The sequence below is a fragment of the Athene cunicularia genome (assembly GCF_003259725.1).
Source record: "Athene cunicularia isolate RWA chromosome Z unlocalized genomic scaffold, athCun1 chrZ_part1, whole genome shotgun sequence".
NCBI classification, from domain to species: Eukaryota; Metazoa; Chordata; class Aves; order Strigiformes; family Strigidae; genus Athene; species Athene cunicularia.
In genome coordinates this window covers 24,028,303-24,051,241 of record NW_020799142.1, presented here as the reverse complement: position 1 = coordinate 24,051,241, position 22,939 = coordinate 24,028,303, and the positions used below count along the sequence as shown (strand labels likewise).

Sequence of the window (22,939 nt, the reverse complement as noted above, 5' to 3'; positions counted from 1 at the left end):
GTATTTTTTTGTATCTGCTGCATGCCCCCCTCAATGCAACCAATTATTTTCTTAGTTTCTGAAAAACAAAGGATATCAGAATCACTGTGGGTCTCTTTAGACAGTTTTACCTGCCAAGAGAAGGCCTTAAAAGAAATCTGTAGTGACACGGCATAACTGCACCTTTCAGGTTAGCCACCAGAGTGAGGTAGCTGATCCAACCCGTGCTGAAGTTAACATGAGTTTTTAAGTTGACTTCACCAATTTTGTAGTCAATGGTGCACTGGAGATTACATTTGACAATGTCTATTGCTCACCAACACAATCAGATACATCTGGGAATAAGCAAATTGTCAAATCTTACTGTAAAGGTGCATAGTATTCAGTAATTTACATTAGAGTGATTATTAGCTGGAAATTTAAGATAACTGTTGACTGTTAATCTAATTGGTCAGGACCTACCAGATAATTCTTGCTTCCAGGCAGATGTTTATGTGGTAGAGTGTAAAAGATTTTTTTATACTAATAATGATGACATTCTGGGCATGATATGTGTAAAATGAGCCAAAGTATATCTCAGCTTTGGAAGTCTTTGTAAGCAACAAACTAATCTTCAGCAACGTAAACTAACAAAATTATCAAAAAACCCACCTCCTCATATCATAATTCCTGACATGTCAGACTATAGAAAGCTGTGTTAAGGCCATATAACTAATTATTTTTAAAAGCATATTTTCTTTTGCCTTGAAGGAGACTGTTTCAAATGATGGTTTAATTTAATTTTGAAGGAAATGAAAACCACCATGGCATAACCATTGTTTAAAACCTGTGCAGCTAAGCTGCCTACCATTTTTCCAAAAAGAGGGGAAAGGATTAATACTTGGCAGCTATTTTAAAATAAGAAATTTTATTCTGAAGTGATTTTCTAGGCAAACTGAAATTCCAAATGTAATATAATCAGGAGACTGCAATTAAGAAAATGTAGTCAGGCTATTAAATAGAATTACTTTATGATAATAACTCTGCAGCAGCACATAAGAAAACAGCATTATTTCGATCATTATTTTGGCATAAGGCAAATGAATTAATATGGTAGGATAGAGAAAAAAATCCCTTCGATATAACTGTATTTTATGAAAAGTATTGCCTTCATGTAATTACAACATCTATTACAAAGCCATGATGTAATTAAGAATCAAAAGAAACAAACATTTCAGAGGATATGATATTTAAAGAAACATTTTGAAGATTTACAGCTGCTTACTAAGCAAACTGTGTACATCTTCAGAACACAATCTTGGTATCATTCTAGACTGCAGGTCATCCAGGTACACAAGTACATAATTTCCACTGTTTTCATTTAAGTTTAAAACTTCAATAACTTACAAAAATTATCTGAAAGCAGTATCAAGCAAACATTTGTCATATAATTAAATTTTAATGCATAAAAATTTATCAGCCTGAAATATGTCTGATCTGCATAGTTAGAGATTATAAATTAGCTTTTGGTTTACTGGTTTCTATTATTTTATCAGAATAAAGTTTAGCAATCTCTTGCTTAGTAAATCCATATTCTAGAAGTATCTCTTCTGTATGTTCTCCTATAAAAGGATCTCTTTTAAATGATGGAACAGCAGGAGTCCTTGATAGAAGAGGAGCAGGTCTAGGACTTATCTCTTCCTGATCATTTTTGATAAAAGAATTTCTTTGTTTGTTATGCTGATGTGAGGCAACTTCATCAAAGGATAAAACAGGGGTCACACAGGCATCAGTACCATCAAATATGCTGCACCACTCAGCTTGTGTCTTCTGTGCAAACGTGGATGCAAATTTTTTCTTCATTTCTGACCACTCAGAGAAACTCATCTGACTGGGAAGCTTATCTGAATCTAGCCCAAGACCTGAAAGGAGAAAAGCAGAGATTAACTATAGTATAGCTTAGATACATTTCCAAGTGCTGCCCACAACTAAGTATGTTCCTCAAGAAGCTAGTATTTTGTAGGCAGTTCAACACAGCAGAGCACACTAACTGAAAGTCGCTTCAAACTTTATTAGGTTATCTATGAGGAGGGAGCAGAAGAATAAAATGTTTTATTACTTGACTGAACCACAACAGCTACAGCCTTTTAACTAAGTACGTACAACAAACACTTATTTGTATAAACGTAAGAGCAGCAGCTGCCTAAGGACAGCATTTTGTCCTGAGAACATCTTTCTATAACAGGTATTGTATTCTCTACCTGGCAGTAGCAACACAAAAGTCTGCTGAATGGATCTTGGACTACAGCAACATACTTACAGAAGCCAGTTAATCTGCTGGAGCTGGACATTCAGCAGGCTAGTGTCTGAAGTCCAACATGATCGGGTTATTTCTACGCCAGTGATGAGAAGATGGTGTGGATGGATATACCCAGGCTTGATGTACATGAGGTAGCTCAGCTGCGGGTGTCTGCAGGCTAACTTGCTTCTCAACTCCCTCCCTCCAAAAGGACTCCAGCAGTGTTTGCTGCCCTCCCTTCTTCAGCACACTTCCCAGATTCCAACTCTCCACTGCTGCTCTTTTAGAAAAGGGAAGCCCATAGCTAGCTCATAGCTTTTGGAAAACCTAAACCCATAGTGAGTTACACTCACTAACTGCTGAAGAACTGTTCCCAGAAGATCAGTCGCATGGCCCACACAGGTATGCAATACACACATCCCTTCTAAAACACAAGAGCAGAAGATGGACACACAAGCTTTGTACTGAAAATTCCCTGAACTAGGCAAGCCCTAGGTCTTAACTAAGCACCACCTTCCTTCTCACTGGGGAGTTTACATCTCTCCTGTGCAGACAGTTTCCCATCTCTGTTTCTGTTCTCAAGGATTCTGCTCTCTACACTCCCTACCGTTCCTTTCTTCTACTTCAAGGAGATACAAGAATTGTTATAATTTCTTGTAGGGTTTATCTCAAAAAGGAGGTAAGAAATAAGAAAGAGAAAAGGCAATTAAACCCCACTTGCAGAATGAAGATAATACAAACAGAGGTAAAAATATGAAACAGAAGTGGTATACTGAAGGCTGTCCAAACAGCCACATCTTGAAATTCAGAAGCATGAATACAGCAGTAAAAATTCAGAAAAAGCAGAGATAAAAAAGAAGTTAATGTGAGAAATTAGAAAGGCTAGAGAGCAACTATCATAATGCTTCACAAACAACAAAAAAAGGGAGCTGCTAAGAGCTCTGCATAAAAGGCAGAGAAAATGTGGAGTTCTGCAAAAATTGAAACTTTGAGCATTCTCCCTTTTATCTTTGGATATCTGGTATCAGACTGATGATTTGACTTGCAACTGTTAACAGGCTTGGCTACTAGATGCCTGTTTACAAGTAAAATTAACACAGAACTCCTCTTAATCTTTAGGTGTAGACAGGCAGAAAAAACTTTCTGTATCTTCTATTTCTACAGCTTCCTTATCCCTAAGAAAAGACATAGCTATTGAAACATAAAGGAGAGAAGAAATTGAGATAATGTCCATTCTTCTGCTCTTTAAGTTCTTTCTTTCTGTTCATAGACTTTACTATTATACACGCACTTCTTGGGGCTCATAGTCTCCCCCAAGTTATCATAACATTTAAGAATTTCACTATCAAAAATCCTTAAATAGTAGCTTTGAAAACAAATACATGCTTTGAAATCTTTCTTTAGTACTGCACAGGAAAACACAGAGAAATTGCCAGTCTCCAGACTCAGAAATATCATAGTGCAGTTGTTGATGTTCAGAAGAAAAATCAACACAGTCAGAATAAGCATTGTCATACCTTATGAGAGACTCCTACAAATGTCAGTATAAGGACTGTACAAGGTAAGCATCAATCCTTATTGAGTTACAGGTCACATGCACTAAACATACTAAATCGCTAAACTTACAACCCAGTGTTCATAACCATTTATATCATCCTAAAAAATGATCAGCTGAAGATTACTCATACCGGTTGTGCATTCAAATTAAATAGAAGCTAACAATGCTTTAAAAATTAATTTGATTATTAATGTTCAAAGTACAATATTAAAAGATGAACAATGCTATATAGTTTACTTAAGAACTAGGAGGTTAGTCAAATTTACCTTCCACAGTAAGTAAAGCTAAGTAGCAACACACTCTCTGAGGTTCCATCTCAATGCATGAAATCTCGTCAATTGGAAACATTGCTTCATAAGTATTTATTTGCTTATTAATTATGGTTTGCGTTCCAGTAGCCAGTTCAACATGAACTGAGCTCTACCATTATTGTCCCATTACACAATTATATTTGAAGATCATGCCAGATGGAAAGTTGGCTGAACCTAACCATACATGCTCTAGCAAAACAGAACAATATGCAGAACCTGGAATTTAATGTTACATGCTCATTTTCCACTGACCACTGAAGACTTCAACTTTAAATAGCATGAACCGACAGCATTTAAGCACTATAGCTTCTCATTTTCCAGCCTGTGCTAACTGTTTGTGGTGCACAGCAGGAGTGACTGAGTCAACAAGGAAACACTTACACAGCACAGAATTTAGGATACCACAGGATGATAGGTTTCACCCAACATAATCAGAAGAAAAGTATCTTTTATACAGAATATCTGGTAAAGAAATCACAACCTGTTTCCAAGTTTTTTTGTTCAAATTTTCATCTAAAGATTTTTGTTTAGAAAAGCCCAGTAACCTACTCTAGCACAACTCTGAAATTTTTGAAAAATTAAAACTATGTCTCCTCATAATCATATAGCTTTGTCTCCTTTAAATGCTATAGCTTTTTTGACATAAATCTGCATGTCATTTATTAACCCAACAAATTGAAATGTCTATTTCTACAGAACTTCTTAGACAAACTGCAGTAAAATTAGGCACATATTTCAAGAGAGAAAACAGTAAAATTCATTACATAAATGAGTGAAGCTGCTCTGGTATGTTGGAAATAAACAGTATTTCGGCCATATGATTTTAAAAGATCATTTGGGATCCCTAGCAGAGCTTTGTTCAGGACTTGCTTGCTTTAATTTTCTGATTTTTCTTTTCAAAATTACATGTTGATAGCACAGTAATTTTGAAATTACGTTGCCACAACATGACAGAACACAACCATCTAGTATGGGAATCCTTAATTTTGGCCCAAACCACATCCATGAGGTATATGTCATTGCTCTCTCTCAATAGAATTCAGTCACGCTCTGAGAGGGAATTGAACTTTAGAATATTCCAAGATAGCAGTGAATTTTCATTAAAGTAAATATTCAAAATCTCTGCTCAAAGTTTCCAGAACAAAATCATTTTTTAGAAAGTGACAGTTCAGCAAAGGGTTGACCAGGCTCAGAGTACTACAAGACCATCGCTGCAAATGCATCCATAGCGGTACACCAAGTTTACATATTTAATTACCACAATTGCAGATGTTTTGGTGCAGCAAGAACCTTACATTCTACAATACTTGTACAGTGTTTAAGGCTTTTCACAATTAGTAAATTCAAGGAAAACTTAACATTATGTGTAACAGAGGGTGTCTAAAATGTGATGAGGAAACTGTGCACTTTACATGTCTCAGTAACAACCCAGTATTGAATTCAGTACATTAACAGATTTTTAATACAGTACACAATACTCTACAATCACAAAACTGAGAGCCGTGTAGAAATTCTTCATAATGATTAAACTATATTTTTCAAGAGCTTCCTCATTTTTTCCCTTCTTTTTAAACAGAAGCCACACAATGCAGGAGTATCAAAGTAATATGAAAGGAGTACTATGAAATAGATGTTCAGAACTTTAGTGACTGTTAGTGCTTTCTACATCAATGTAAGGTTATACTAAGTTCACCTTATGTAACTGAGTTTAATGGTAACACAGAATCAATCAAAATTTACCGTGTTCTGCACGCCTCTTGTAGCCTGGCTACAACAATACTAAGTATATATTGCTAAAAATCAAGAGAAACCTGCAGAAGCAAATTGCAGGTCAGTTGGAAGACACTCTGTCTCCTTCTGCTAAAAGACTGAGACTTAACATTAGAAGCACATGTTTCTTACATCAGATTTTTCGTAAGATGCAAAGGCATTTTAGTTATTTATTGGCTGACTTTTGTATATAAGCAAGAGGATTACAGCATGTTTGTTAACAGTAAATAGTCTATAGTGAGCCCCAAATACAACTCCTTATACTACAGGTACTACAGCAATTATTTACCATACCTATTTTATACAGCTTCAGTTTCTCGTATGACCTTAAAAATTCATAATTTGTAGTAAGCAGAAATTTTATTTTCCCCGCTGAGCACAATCTACAAAGCCAACCATCTTCTCAAACTAAGATGCTGTATTTTCTTAAACTTACTTAGTTTCCCTCTGCAGACCTTCCTCACAATGTCATTAACTGCACTCTGGTCCAGTAGTGGGTTCTTAATTCTGCAGGGAAACACTAAAGTGAACCAAACCAAAAGAAATTAAGTTTCTCTTCAGCTAACCAGAATTCTGTGACCAGTGACAAATGGTTCGGAAATCATGTCCCTTTCTCAATTCTGCAATCTTTAAATCTCCATCTCTTACATCTGCAACAACTGTACCCTTGTGTTCTCGTTATAGAGTGGCAAAAGGAACTCATTCTCTAAATATGGACAGAGAGACATAAAGTGACTTGAATATATTTCATATGGAACAGCACCAAATATTTCACCAGCAGAACTGACCAGAATTATGTGAAAAAAATAGGAAATAAAATTACGGAAATTGTAACTGGAACATATAATTTTAAAACTACTTCAAAGCAGGGAATTAATGCCTGGAACAGACGACTCAGCCTAAATCAAAGCTCCTCAGGTCTGTGAAAAAGCAATACAAATCTCACAAGCAGCTGCTTCTTCCCTGTAACATTTAAAGGCTTAAATTATGAACTAGATTTCTGAAACAGATATCCCAGAAAGGAAAAAATCCCTAAGACACAAGAAGGATCTGCTGTTCTAATTTAGTACACTATTGCTTCAGAAAGCTTGAAACCTAACTACTGAAGGGGATAAGTATTTCTTATGTGAAAATCTGAGCAATTCATAATTTGCACCTAAAATGCAATTAAGAAAGACCACTTATTTTAGATGCAATATCATGAAAAAAATCTTCAGTTCCATCTAATACTTTAAACCACACACTTTTACAAAATAAAGAAAAATTATTGACTATAAACAAGCAAAGATTGTGATACAATTAAAGGCAAAAAGCAAAATTTCTTTAGAAGACTGTAGTCTGTACATTGGATTTTTTAAATATGACAGAAACAGACTGAAACACAAGCACAGCTGTGAATGCAGTTGTTGTCTATTTACAGACGGATACACCAGTTCTTTACTGGTGGAATAACTGTTTTTTAAACTTCAGCTGCAATTTTAACAGCCATTTCTGTGCATTGTAACCATAAGGAATACCTTCAAACATGAAAATAAAGTTTTCCAATGTGGGTGCTCCAATATAGATAGGTAAATTCATAGCTGTTGTTCCAACTTTATGTTCTAAATTTCTGAGAAACAACTAAGAGGAAAACAGAATTTTAGCATTTTCCTCAGTAAAGAGTTACCTAAATAAGACAGAGACCAGCCAGTGATCATGTCATATTGCCTGACCTCTGGATTCATTCTAGATAAGCTGGCTGGTTGGTTGAGAGAAGAGTAGTGACAAACAAGACCAGATTCTATTAACTGCAGAACTTGTTTTCTTTTTGAACAAATACAGATGCCATCCCACTCCTATAGCTTAAAAATAAGCACTATTCAACTTACCTCTGGAGAAGAATAAAATACTGCAGCCATGAATACTGCAGGCCAGTGTTTGATCACTTTAAGGCAAACATATGGGTATTTGAGTAGGCAGCTTTATCCTTTTCTTGTTTCCTTTTTATTTAATACAGGCATTCTCCCTGAAGACATGTATTGGAATTCAAAATTCCCAAACTTCCAGAGAAAGGGCTTACATTTTACTTTGATTCAGTTTTATATTTATTTTTGCTCTCCAACTCCATTTCTTGCAAGCAAAAATTCTTAAGGGATTGGATGAGAATAACATTTCAAAGAAATGCAAAGTATGGAATAATCGACTATGCTTTCTTTTTCACAACTGTGTAGCTTAGACCTGGAGTTCGCAAACAAGTTATTGTCAGAACAATGAGGGACAAAGTACCAGCCTCTTCAGCCAAAACTTGACTCTTCCAAAATGGCTCTTCCAAACCTGACATCTAATCTCAGGACAGCACATAATGCTAGACATGTTCCTGAGAGTCTCCAGGAGCCTGTCTGACATGTTTCATGTATCAGCATGTACCAATATGGCTATTCTACACAACTGCACAGCCCTTTTTAAACTACATAGAGAAGCAGCCATTTACACCCACAGATGTGCAAGAACTTTAGGAGCACCACAGGCTGCAAAAGAACAAAGCTGAAGTGTATAGAAAAAGATTTCTCTTTGGAATCCTGCTCATAGGCATACCCCACCTTACAACCCTATACCTTAATTTCATTTTACCATGCTTCTGAATTTCAAACATTCCTGGAAGTGCAGGCCCTGGCACTGACTATGCTCTTGTTTGCACAACATAGATGATTGGGACTCAGCTGGCAGTAATTGGCTGTGATAAGAATCATCATGGTTTAACTCCAGCCAACAACTAAGCATCACACAGCTGCTTACTCACTCCTCTTCCCGCTGTGGGATGGGGGGGAGAACTGGAAGGGTAAAAGTGAGGAACAAACTCATGGTTTGAGATAAAAACAGTTTAATATTACAAACAATAATAATAATTTTTAAAACTGTAAGGTAAAGAAGGAAAAAAGTAATAACAAAGAGAGAGGAAAATAAAACTCAAGAAAGACAAGTGATGCAAATGAAAACAACTGCTCACCATCAACCGACCGATGCCCAGCCAGTCTTCAAGCAGTGGTCCCCCTGTCAGCCTCCCCCCCACCCCCATTTATTGCTGAGCATGACATCATATGGTATGGAGTATCCTTTCAGCCAGTTGGGGTCAGCTGTTCTGGCTGTGTCCCCTTCCCAGATTCCTGTGCACCCCCAGCCTAGTCACTGTCAGGGCAGTGTGAGGAGCACAAAAGTAATGATGTGTAAGCTTTGCTCAGCAATACCTAAAGATCAGTGTGCTATCAACACTATTTTCAGCACAAACCCAAAACACAGCCCCATACAAGCTGCTATGAAGAAATTTAACTCTATCCCAGCCAAAACCTGTACATGTATCGATGATACACTCAAAGAATAATCAGTGGGGAGAGACTGATCAAGAGTATGGAGCTACAACACTACCATCCTCACTTGGCAAAGATTTACTTCATGTAAGTAATGCACATACAAAAGTGGTTCATATAATACTGGGTACATCCACCTCATGTACACCCTTCCTTGGTACTCCTTCTGCTCATTGAGCAAAACTAAAATTAAACTGAAAATTTTTTATATGCTTCATATTTGGAATAACGGAAAGAGAATAAATACCAAATTCTTTTATGAATTTTTTTATATTTTCATAAATTCTGTATGAAAAGCATAATAATCTACCAAAGGAGCACAACAGAATAAATTATTTTAAAATAACCAGTAAGAAGCTAAAAGCACATCTAATCAAAAGCCTGAAGCACACAGATTAAAGGTAGAGAGGCACCTGCAAACTTCTGGTTTAACTTCATAAAATTATTTTGCATGACCCATTCTAATTTCTCAAATAGGTAAATCATATTTAACAGTGATATTTAAAGAGTCTTCAGTCAAATACAAAAATTACATCCATAGCTTGCCACTAAAAGCTGAAATTGTGTGGTGGAAATTAATTTATAAAGCTGACTTTGCTTCTAGAAAAATTCCATTCTATCAAGAAACATTTTTTAAAAAAATATAGCACAAATAACTGAAATTGCTTGAAATTTTCTTTGCAACACCAAAGAATTAGTTCTTCTTTTTAAAGTATGTTCACAATCCCTTGAAAAAAAGCGGTTTCCAAAAGTAGTTGTTTAGTGCTCCAGCCATATCACAGACTACTATTACCATAACTCCAGAAGAAAACCTGTAATTTAAGGGTATTTTCTGAGGGTAAAGTGACGAAGGGATGAAAAAGAAAGAATTCAATTGCTAGAAGAAGAAAGTCAACTAAACTGCTACACTACTAGACAATTATTTTCAAGAAGTGTTTGGCTTTTGCAAAGAAATTAACATAGCCAATGTCATGAATCAAAACCAAGTACTTGAAGAGTTCATTCAGTCATGCTTTGCTGATGTGAAACAACTGCTCCAAGCTACTTACCCTTTATGAACTGTTCATAGAATTGAGGCTCAAGGGCACCAACAGCCATGAATTTTCCATCAGAGGTCTTGTAGGTTTCACAAAAAGGTGCACCACCGTCCAGCAGGTTCTCACCTCGAGGTCTGTTCCAAAGTCCCAAACTTTGTGATTTCCACAGGAAAGAACTTAGGTATGCTACTCCTTCTACCTTGAAGTTTTACAGGAAAAAAAAAAACCAAAACAAAACCAAACAGCTTCAGCAAATTACTTGGCATGTTACCTTAATTCTACATAAAACAAAACAGCAAAAAACTACTACCAGTTCTGTCCTTTGTAAAGATTTTTAATAACAAAATCTCTGATAAGCAGTTTTAATTTCTTAAATTTTTCAATTACCGTTTATATAGCATATTTGAAATCATCTAGAATTAAAGAAGGAGCATAAAAGTAAAAATGTAGCTTCAGATGGATAACACATGTTCAATGCACAAAGTTTTACAGTTTAGCAAGTTTATAATAATTAGGAGTTCACAAAAACAATGTAAGTAATTTTAAGACAAGCTTCTTAGCTCCACAGAACATTAAGTATCTGACAGCTGTCGAGCCTTCTAAACCTCTGGAAATCAGGATGCCTATACCAGTCCTATATGTGTCAAATTTTTATCTCAACATTAACTTCTTCGAATTTGCAGATCAGAAAATGACCGCTATTTTTAGAATAAAACTGAAAACAAAGGTTAAAGCTCTGTTATACCATAGGAACTGGGAAGCACATCTCCATCAGTAAGTTAAAACAAAAATTCTCCAACTGTCATCACTGACAGGTACATAGACCTAGCAAGGTAATCTCTAAATAGTTAAGTGTCTGATGAATACAGCACTAGAAAACACAGTTAATCCTGTTCCAATTTGGAAGTTAAAATTTTGGCTATGTGGAGTACAGCCAGATGAAAATTCAGTTTCTTCAGCCTTTCAACAATTATCAAGCTTCTACCAGTCCTTCTAAGCAAGATCACATACTAGTTTTGCTCACCAGCAGAATCCATTTTCTTCCAACTGCATTATAAAAACTGTAAGAGAAAATGAGGCAGTAACAGCATATGGTTGGAAACAAGCCAGTAGAAGAGAGAAAAATCTGAGCTGTATCATTTTGCATATCATTTTGATTCATGCATTTTCAGCTGTGTAAAATAAACCCAATATTGTCTAGAGAGAGAACCACAGAGACTGTACAAAACTAAAAAGCTACGAATTTTCATATGGAAAGATCTATTAGTTTCTACCTTTCTAAGCAAGAATTTAAAACACACAAATCTTTGCAGTATGCAGTCATGGTGTCCTTCATTTAATGTGTATTACTCGGCCTCTTTCTCACATACCACCACAAGGACAAGAATTCATCTGTCCTGCTTGTCATATTTTACAGTCAATTAAAGTACCTTCATATGAGGAAATCATGTATACCTTAATTTACATGTTTACAAAATGACTGCAAGAATATCAAAGTAGTGTTTGCTTTACTAATGATCTGATCTTCCACTGCTCATATTAACAAAAATACACAGAAACCACTGGAAGTGAGGATAATAATATATGTGGATAATATCAGAATAAACTCTAACTGCAAATTAGATTTTGGTACTGACGGAACTACGTGCAATACCTATGCATAGTGCTACTTCCCCTGGAAACACTTAAAATGGCACATCTGTTTTGGACTAGTATAGGGACTTTAAAAATATCCCTGGCTGCACAACTGGACAGCTACTTTATGCCTGAGACCCACTGCAATTCAGAGGCAAGTGAAAATGTGTCTAACATCTTCACGAAACCTCCGAAGGTCTGCTCAGATAACACTACACACACACTAATGTAGTCACTTTCTTTCAAAACGTGAAAAGGACAACATGGGGAGACTCCACTTAGCCATAATTGCAGAATGATTACAGTAACAGTTATGTGTTTCACTTAATGGCTCCCTCAAGATAAAAGCATCAGCAGACTCTGAAGCAGAACAAGAATCCAGAGGCATCACCCTGCTGGGTGACCTGTCTGCTCCATGAGTCTTCTGTTCCTTCTGCAGAGTGAAGCCGTTCAAACAAAACTGAGAACAAACCCACACCAACCTAATCTTTACCCTCGTGACTGATGAATGCCTCTACAATGTGGGAGTTTTGGTTTTAAATACCTCCAGGCTGAGAAAAACCTGGAAGGCCAGTCTTCCGCTGGACAGCTAAATGCTCTTGCCATGAGACTGTTATGCAAGTGATAACTACCACCATCTTCTACTGTGGCTATCTTTTCACAAAGAGTGAGTCATGTTTGGTCAGATGCCTACCATCAGCAGAAGACTTGGTGTCTGACTTTGGAGTGAACCTAAAGTGTGGCCCTGATTCACATGCCTCTGTTCCAGTGTGGATGTACAAGCGTGCCTACTGCATCATATTGCAGTGTCCACTCCACATCCTACTCAGCATGCAGAAACTATATGGCTCACTGTAAGATACCCATAATCCCTATACAGTCAGTGAGAAGAGACAGCAACTAACACGAAACAATTCAGACCAGGCATTTAATTCTTCTGAGGCAGATACCTGGAAACAAAACCCTGGTGTCTACTTTTTATTCAGTGCAAAAATAACACTGGACACTGTGTACACATGATGCAAATCTAGCCCTTGGCCTGATCCTAATCTCTTCTTGTACCAGTTCAGTTTCAGTAACTAGAAGGGTTTCTCATGTGTGTATCACTGATCATAAGAATGCACTCAAAGCATTTTTCAGCTTTCAGTATAGTAATTAGAAATAAAAGATAAATAACAAATTCTTCTATCACAAAAATTTGAATCTCAATTCAGAAGTACTAACCTCAAAGACAAGAAATATTTTTTTTACATTACTTCTGAAAAATAGACATTACAGTAAAAGAAAAAAATAAACAAGTGGTGAGTAAAACAATCCATGAAGATGAAAACTCAATATCAGAAATCCTGATGACACAAAGCTGTGAAAAAAGAAATTAATTCTCCCTATTCTACCACAGAAAATTCCACCACATGTCAGAGCTGTTAACACTGAGACTACCTAAACTGTACAACAACTTAAGTAACAGGGCTATTAAACAAAAAATAATGTTAAAATGAAATGACAGTTGAAATGCTGTGGTATTGTGCTTTTAAAAATATCTACCTCCATGAAACAAACTTAGATATAAAAACAGGGTCACCAACCCAGTCTATTTAACTGTCTTTGTTGATGATGCATGTATGGTATTCATCAGTTGTCTCACTGGAAGTCTGTTCAGGTGAAAGGAACGTAACAAAATAGGCTGTGACACTGGACAATATTACATCTATTTCACAGGACACCAGGAACATCAGCAGGGAACTGTAAATTCCACAATTATATTGAGACAAGAAAAAAAATGAAAGAAGTTTTGATGTCTTAAAACCACAAAAACCTATACACATTCCACTTCCAATGGGCCACAGATCTCATCAGGACATTAGCGGACTTACAATGATTCTTCTCTAACAAATTCTTTTAATGACTTAAACTACCGATAGTGAAATAAGGTAATACTCTAAACTTCAAGAAATGTCTTTTTGAATATTTGAAGACTTGCCACAATTCTCCACAGTTTCTGCTTCAGAAATATACAAAAATCCTTCAGTTTTTCTTTGTAGGTCGTATTTTCAGACTCACATAATTTTTTTGGTGTTTCTCAGATTCCCTCAAATCGGTCATTTTTTTGGAAAGGTGATGGCCAGCATCAGAAACAGTATTTTCCTGAGGCCTTATAAATGTTGAATAGGTTAGAAGAATTACTTCAGAAACTTTGCTGGCTCTATTTCCTGCTTATACATCCTAATACAGTGTGTATGTGTTTTACAACAGCATGATATTGTAGACTCATGTTCAGCTTGTGACTACTACAAACCCCAGGATTGCTTTGTAGTCAATTGTTCTCATACTGCATTTGTGCAGCTAATTGTTTTTGCCTAAGAGGACTACAGACCATTGGTCTCCATAAATTTCAGCCAATTTTTTTCATGTCATTTCTCCAATTTGAAAAGGTCATTTTTAATTCTAATCCAAATGTCCAACACACTTGTAGTTCTTCCCACACATATTATCATCTGTAAATTTACTAAACACAATCACTCATCCATTATTCAGCTTATTGGAGAAAACACTGAAAACAAAACAACAATCTGCAGAACTCCATTTGATAAGTTTTTCACTTTGACAATCAACTACTAATAACTATTGTCAGGCTAAAAACATTTTTGCAAATGTGTTTAAAACAATCAGTTTTGCACTGATCCCACAGAATTTTAATGTAGGACAGTTTTCTAAGAATGTCATGTGAATTTGCCAAAAAGTTTCTCAAGTCAATAGAGCTAATTTATCTTGCTATTCTTCTATCTTCAAGACCTCTTCAAAGGGATTTTCTTCAATATATTTTTTTTCAATTTAGATTCATTTTATATTATTTCAATTATATTGATATATGTGTTTCAATATATATTTAATTTTATATATAACAATGTATATACATATAAATGTATAAATGTATATTTATATACATTTTTATACATTCAATTATACATATATTACAATATATATCAAATTTATATTAGTTCAAATGATAGTCTTCACTGTACCACAACACCTTGAAGAGAGGTCTCATTTTAACTGCAATGCTCTTTAAAAAGAAAAACGGAGAGACAGAAAGAAAAAAAAACACTTGTATATAATATAGGTTTCACAGATAAATGCAAACATATATTTTTCCTCTGGAAGTGAGTAGCCTTGCAGTGAAAAAATCCATATTAAGCTCATTTAGTCTTTCATTTATTTTATGGTACATTAACGCAAACTCTTGGAATCCACCGCAATTATTCGAGGGCACGGTGCTTCTAATAAGACATGACCTGTCACAAATTCATAAGCAGATGTATCTTGAATAAAGCTAATGCAATTCTTCATCTTATTAGGATCCTCATGTTTGCTGCTATGCATGATGTTAATTATTTATTAGATACCCTACTTCACACACCAGGCTTACTCATCAAATATATACAGCTAATATTTTGTGAAGAAGGCAACTGGTAAAAGGAAAGAGAGGGAATGGCACAGGGGGAAAGCCATATGTCCCATGTCAGAAGGATGTTATGGCAATAGGGATATGTAAAAACTGCTTGAACATGAAGTAATAGCTATTTTATGTATTACTTACTTTCCCCTGACCAAGTTATCAATTTTAAATCTTACAAAAAAGCTGCTATTTCCTCCATTTTACACACTGAGACTGGGAAAGTAATCCAAACAAGCAAACCTAAGAAACCCCACCTACCTTTAGACCAAACTTACCATACTTGCATCAATGATCTGGCCTTTGCCAGATCTGGTACGCTCATAAAGTGCTGTAACAATGCCGAATGCGCACATGACACTTCCACCAGCAAAATCCGCCAGAAGATTTACAGGTGCATAAGGATTTTCATCTTTTCTACCCAGCTTAGATAGCACTCCTGACAGTAAAGCAAACAAAGCAAACCTAAGTATAAAATTAATTATAAATGTTAATTTCTACATTTCTACAATTAAAGTTTCATTCTTTTCAAACAAGGGATAAAGAAAACTTCTACTAACAGTTTTCTGTCTCTAGTCGGCTGTGTCATAGCAAGTATTTACTCTTTAATTCACAAAAAAATAGAATATATGAGATCTCACCAGTGAAGATGCATTTAATTAAAGAGATTAACAAAAGTCTCACAGATAAACCATTGATAATTTAGCTATATAGGGACAAATTTAATCCAAAAAATATTATAACAAAGGATTTTTCCACCAAAAACTAGACTTCTGTCCTATCCTCCCTCTTCAAATACCTTTTGGAAAAAAAAAACCAACTTTGTGTATAAGAAGAATGCGTGAATAACACTGAAAGATTACTTCTGATTGCATACAACAGACACGGGGAACCTATGTTCATGCCAGTAATTATGTAGAAATGAAAGAGAACAGAGCAAAGGCTAAGCCAGTTTACTTCAGAAAGAGCTTTGCATCTGTTAGCATTTCTCTGCCATCCTGAACAACCTCTTTACTGTCACCTTACTCTGTAGTTCCCTCATAGTGATTCCCTTTGGGCAGGCAAGAAACTGCGGTATGTTCATATTTCTCCTATGCCTGTAGTCTAAGATCTGAGACTTGAAGCATACATGGTCAAAATTGCCTGAGAACTGCATGACTCTGATGGCCTGTTTAGTTAGCTAACAGTCTAATGCACTTTCTGAGTGCACACTGTAAAGAAGTTTCCAGACCCTGTAGTGATAGCATAAAGCCCTGTTCCTGACTGAAATCTCACTTTTAACAGCCTAAAGGCAGATTAACATATTAACTTGTACCTGGAGTTTCCCACGCAAGTGACTTTAGTTAAAGAAAAAAGGCAATGCTCATCAGGAAAACTCTCAGAATATGAGATCTCATTTTGAGGAATGATACCTCCCAAACACCTTGTCCTGTGCTTCTTTTAAATAAGGATAAAAACTTGACTGTGAAATTTCAAGCAAAATGATTTTAGGAAGATAGCACTAACCAAAATACTACTGATTAAATCAGCTCCTGAGAAAAAAACACTTTTTTGTGAACAGAAGTACTACAATCTAAGGTAGAGATGGACTATACTGTTTCTGTACTGTTATTTTCCCTATGCCAATAAAAAATAAAAAAACTTTTAAAATCATCTGATATGAAGTCAAAAGTGTTTCAAACAAGGCACTCTTTCTTTTCTCTTTTTTGTATTTTGACAATCTTACATAAAGACTGAACCCATCCCTGAAGAAACTTAATTCCACAACACAATGACCCCCATAGTAGGTGATACCAGATCCCCCCATTTGCAGTGCCTCTGCTCTGGCCCTTTGCTGGGACTAAAAGAAATGCTGTGTCCAGCGGGAAGACAAGAAGCTTTGGGCCACTTCTGCACCTCCCTTGCAGGCTCAGAGAAGCAGCAGCAGAAGTGTGAACAGCAGTAGCTGGGCCATGCATGACACCAACTGCTATCACCAGAGTTGGGTAATTTTGTTACTGTTTATTACTACATAGTTGTAGAATTGTGACACTTACAACCAGCATACTGTCTACATCACCTTAAGGAAACAGCATTACCACTTTATTTTAAGCCTGGTTTCCTTTTGATTGGTATCAATGGAGAGATATTTGCAGTGGAAAGGCACAAGAGCTCAAATGGCTTAGGCTGCCTAGTTTTTCTTCACTCAAAAAAAGCTGCTCACAGACATGCAAAATAATGTGTAGACCCTTTGGGATTTTGAATATAAGGTTTTCCCGAGAGAGGCCCTGAAGAAAGACAAAAATGCATGAAAACTTCAGTCCTTCTTCAAAGAGAAAAACTTAATTCAGATAAAATAGTACAAAGGAAGGAAAATACTGTGTAGCCTGAGAAGACATGCTGATCCAGTCTAACAGCTCACTACTGCTGCCAAAATGAAAAACCCGTGCAGTCCATGTTCCTCCTTTCCTATTTTGACTTTTTATTTTTGTTGGATCCCTTAATGGACTGCTTCACCTCAATAATATGGCAGAAAAACATCCTTATTTCTCCTGCCCAGTTTTTGAATTGTGAGGGAGCTAACAGAGGGGTTAAGGAAGTACCAGAGCTGACTTAAGAGAAAGGAGCAGGGGGAAGCACACAGGAGAAGAAAACCCTCCTTTCACAGAAACTATTCAGATCTGCTCAGCTATTTCATCAGACTGCACCCCAGGTAACTTGAGCTATCTGCAAATAACCTTTCAATTAATTCCTGAGTCTTGATTTAAGTGGGGAAAAAACCTTATTTGACAGGAAATTCAACAGCCTACCTGACAAAGCCAAATAATTGATGTCATGACCTGCAGACTTGGCATATTTTCCAGACTGGCCAAATCCAGTAAGTCTAGCATAGATGAGTCTGGGATTCTCCTGCAGAAGGACATCTGGACCAAGTCCCAGTTTTTCCATGACACCTTAAAAAGACAAAGACACAGAATGCTAATTCACATTTATTTTTAATAAGATTCAAAATATATATGATTCAAAGTTAAATTATACAACAGAACTGAATTGCAATTTATGAAGTAATATATTGTAATTCAGGATCTATATTACAGTGTGAAAAGCCAGAATGTTAGAAATTGCCAACATACTGCATACATTTTGAATACAAGCCAATTAAGTGGAAATAAAGTTCTAAGGTCCCTTCTTTTTCAGCTTTTTTTCCAGTTTTACTTCCCCAAAAGACTGCCAGACAGCTTGCTATAATCCCTGTACTGCTGAATGGGACAGAAAGCTACCAAAGGCTTGGGGGAGGAAAAAAACCAAAAGAAAGCAAATTCTTCTGGATTCCACATTAAAATGACCTGCAATTGCTTCAGTTTTTCACTAGAATATTCTTTCCTCACCCTTATTAGCCTCTCAGTACCCCATGTGTTCCTCTGTCCTTTAACTCACTGATGCAAATGGATCATGCCACTAGTCCACAACAGATCTGCAACAACTGCACAGAAGAAAATGGGTTCTTTTTGTAATGCAGAGAATAAGGAACTTTTAGACATCAGTGAAATGTAAGTTGGTCAGCATGGGTTTATAGCAATCAAGGCTAAAATTTTGATCTTGCAGTTCTAAAACAGTGGGTTTTAAAAGAAGAAAATTCAAGTTGCAGATAAATTATGAATTTTTATTGGGTCAGTGGAGCTTGGTTAAACTATGCTCTACAGTCTATACTGGCACTGCAGGGAGACGCATTCTGGAGGGGTATGGGTAATGTAATTTCAATGGCTATTCTGCCCCAGAATCTATTACCGCAACTCGTTTCATGGACTAGTCCATACTATTACTAAACCTTCAAATTCCTAAGATCTATTTCTATCGTGTTACTTACTGGGCAGTGGCAAGTGATTAATGCCATGAAGAAAGCAGTGAAATTTGATAAAGAGCAAGAATTTCAAAAGGACAAGTGAAAAGAGAAACTCTGCTGCCACTTGGGCTCTCATCTTCTTACTGGTTCACACCAGCTTCATGCTGGATCACAGATTTTCATAGTTCAGTTACAGGCCCATAAAACCTGGTGTTTACTTACAAGATTACCTGCATTTCCATACTTCAAAAAAAAAAAAAAAAGTGCTTTTAAAACTAAAGAAAACGGAAATTTCTATGATACGAAAAAGCACAAATTAAATAAGAAACTAGCTACAGTGAAGAATGGAATTTAATGTCTTAGTTTTGTTTGCACAGCTTCTGAGGAACAAAACAAAAAACTCTTAAGGTAAAAAAACATGACAATCATAAAACTGTTTTCAGAATGAAAAAGCATTATCTGTGACACAGAATACGTAATTTGTTTGTGATGTGGGATGTTTAACTGCTACAGCCTTCTATTTCTAAAACTGACTGCAGGAACCCCTGAACACTTCAGCCAGCTCCTCACTGAGGCATGATCATAGAATCACAGAACAGTTTGGGTTGGGAGAGACCTGTACAGGTCATCTAGTCCAACTGCCCTGCAATGAGCAGACATCTTCAACTAGATATGGTTGCTCAGTGCCCTGTCCAACCTGGCCTTCTTGACCGTCTTGACAACAGAACAGCATCCTCAAGGAACAGGAGGTATAATTGTTGTGGTAAGGCATGAGCTGTCTTTTTCTACCTGCCAATCCACAGAAATGCAGCACTCAGATCACAGCTAACCCTTGCAGGAGGTTAAAACCTTCGCGGGAACAAAAGCACAGACACCAATATGATGGCTGCTACTTGTTCAACTTACTAGCTGTGCAATTGCCTTATATATGCTCCTTAAAGGGATCCACCTTAAGCATGGCTGTGTTTTGGTAACATTCTTCTTTGGCATGTTTGATTGGTTCCCTATTCTTCCCGTACATCGCGAGGTCTTCCGAGCGCCTCTCCCTACAGATAATGAAATAGCCTGTGTGTGAGCACCAGATGACTGCCTGTGTATGGTTTATAAACAAAGACAGCATGTTAGATCTGTTGTCTTCAGAAAAATCGTAAGTTCTGAGACTTAGACCAACACTCTGCTACATCTTACGCAGGTGCCAGCTTTACAAATGTGACTTGAATTACATCAGCAAGCCTGAGAAATCACTGCAGGACTGACGCCCAAGCTCGTGCATGAGTCCTCAGCTCAGACACCCTCTGCTGCCATCCAGAACTATCTGTTCAGCGCCTCAGTCAGTGGAGCAAGGTCCCGGCTGAGCACCTTCCACGGCTTCTCCTTCCCTGTGGTGTTGCCGGGCTGCTGACTTTCACGAACTCCGGTCCGTGCCACAGCACTTCTCACCCAGTCACACGAAGCAACACGACGCTGTTCTGTTCCCACTTTGTGCACTACAAGAGGTCACAGACTGACCCGAGCCCCTCAGCACCGCACCCCGCGGCCCCCTGGCCGCCACCCCCCCGACCTCCGGCGCACACCACACAACCTCCCCGAGGCTGACCCGCGCCCCACACCGCAGCCCCCCGCCTCACCGTGGCGGAAGGGCTCGAGCAGCACGTCCGAGCCGCGGCACAGCCGCCTCAGCACCGCGGCGCCCAGGGGTCGCTTCAGGTCGAGCAACATGGAGCGCTTGCCGCGGGCCTGCACGTCGGTGGCCACGGCGGACTGGGGTATCCGGTCCACCCGCACCACCCGGGCCCCGAAGTCGGCGAGGATCATGCCGCAGAACGGCGCCGGCGCCAGGCCGGCCAGCTCCAGCACCCGCACCCCGCTCAGCGCCATGGCCGCCGCCTGCCGAGCGCCGAAATATCGACCCGCGCCGATATATCATCGGTCGCCGCCGACGCACGAACGGTTCCGGTGACGCGCACGCCTCCGCTCTTCGCCTTGGCCGCGGTTCCCGGGGCCTGACGGCTCCCTCCCGGTCCTCGGCCCCGTCTCCTGAGCGCGGCCTGGTGCGTCTTACGCCGAGGGTCGCCCCGGTGCCCCTCCGCATGGCGTTTTAGTCAGGAGATGGCCGTTCTCTCGCTGCCGGGCGTCGGGCAGGCAGCAAAGTATGTGAAAATCAGCAGCTAGTTTGCGGAAAACCTCCCCAGTACCAGCCGTCCTCTATTACAGGGTGGCTGATAGCAGTGCCGGTTGTGCAGCCTGTGCTGGGGCTGCCACGGGCGGTCCAAACCTGCACACACATCTGCCTTTCTGGGTCACATTCTTGGATATTCGCAGAAGAGCTCATTAAAGCTGCTTAGTAGCACCAGATGTGCCTTTAAACTGGGCTATCTGGATCTGTTGCTCCTGCTACAGCAGCTGTAGCCTCTCCTGAAGGGGCAAAGCCTGCAGCTGCAGTAGCAACATCTTAAACAGTCCCTGATAAATCTGATTAGGACAGGGCTGGAACAGCAGCTTGTGGAAAGTATGTCACGGGGATTTTAAATAAATACAAACTTTAATCAAGATCTTGATGCTTGCAGCACACCCGTGCAGAGCCATCAGCCCAGTGGTGCCACAAAGGGAAGACTCACAATGGAGGCCATCAGCCCGGCAGCCTTCTGCCTGGCCAGCAGTGTGGTGGAGCTTTGGCCAGAAATGGCTCCAGTTTCCCCTGCGCTGAGCACAGGGGTTTGTGTTTGGTTAAATCAAACGAGGTTTCATAAAGCCCGCATTCATGCAGAGTTGCTCTTTTAATGCAGCCTGCCAGAAAAGCAGCCATGTTTGACTGGAGGCCTTGGTCGTCTTGTTTTTGTTTAGGCTGCTCACAGGAAAAGACATCCATCTGGAAGAGGTGATGAAACAGGCATTGCATTAACACACAGCTTTTCAAATTTACCAGTATTTCAGGTTACCAGGTAGGAGACAGCAAAGAGGCCCTTAAAATCAATTCCATGCTCATTTTATTTATTTCTTTAAATTAGTTGGACCACAAAAATGTGTAAAGGCTGCAAATATGAATGCAGAATTTGTTCTAACTGTGCAATAACAAACAGAAGAGGTCTGTTGCCAGAATACCCCTTTATTTTCCAAGTCCTGGTCCTGTAATGCAGGCACTGATTGAATCCACTGCTATACTGCCAGCCACAAGAAACGACAGAGATAAAAATACGTGCATTTTCATTCAAATGAAGCTAGCTTGTTTTATTTATCCACCTCCCTTAGAGACACTATTCTGTATAAAGGTTTATTTCCACAGACATCATCATGTTACTGGGACACTTCAGTTCTTTAAGTTATTTCAGTTTCATTTGTCTCCTCTAACTTTTGAGTCTTGGAGTTTGTGTTGAATAGGAACAAGCAATTTCTGTTGTGTCACCTGCTTTCATTTCCCCGGATTCTGTTTGTTTTATCATATCCAAATAACCATGATCACACACTGGATAAGGTCTGGATTTTGCTATGGTTTAATTATGCAGCCCTTTGCACCTGCTTTTTTGTTGTCATTCACCATGACAATGGGTACTCTGTGGCAGAAACATTCAGGTCAGGACCTTATTAAATTATTTCAGTTTCAGGGGTGTGAGGGGAGCATTTTGTGAGCATTAAATCCACTTTGAAAAATTGGATTTTAACAAACTAAGAAATAAACAGGCATGAGAGAGAAACAAATATTCCAATTAACCAAGGCATGCAGTGCTTATCTATGCGATACCATTTAATACT

At 38.2% G+C, this 22,939-nt stretch overlaps 1 protein-coding gene across 1 annotated transcript; it reads right to left on the bottom strand.

Moving 5' to 3' along the window:
* Positions 1 to 875: 875 nt before the first annotated feature.
* Positions 876 to 21,158, bottom strand: AMACR (alpha-methylacyl-CoA racemase). Its single transcript, XM_026865532.1, has 5 exons — positions 20,818 to 21,158; positions 18,156 to 18,299; positions 15,645 to 15,805; positions 10,290 to 10,476; positions 876 to 1,880 (listed from the first exon to the last, which is right to left on the bottom strand). The coding sequence occupies exons 1-5, from the start codon at positions 21,065 to 21,067 to the stop codon at positions 1,471 to 1,473; spliced, it is 1,152 nt and encodes a 383-aa protein (XP_026721333.1). The 5' UTR covers positions 21,068 to 21,158; the 3' UTR covers positions 876 to 1,470.
* Positions 21,159 to 22,939: the final 1,781 nt, after the last annotated feature.

What these genes read in the sequence shown, in the direction of transcription:
- AMACR (XM_026865532.1), bottom strand. Translation starts at nt 21,067, where the DNA reads ATGGCGCTGAGCGGGGTGCGGGTGCTGGAGCTGGCCGGCCTGGCGCCG. An exon ending in GCTCGAGCCCTTCCGCCACG is followed by an intron (nt 18,300 to 20,817) that starts GTGAGGCGGGGG and finishes TGTCTTTTTAAG; the next exon opens with GTGTCATGGAAAAACTGGGA. An exon ending in AGATCATTGATGCAAGTATG is followed by an intron (nt 10,477 to 15,644) that starts GTAAGTTTGGTC and finishes TAAAACTTCAAG; the next exon opens with GTAGAAGGAGTAGCATACCT.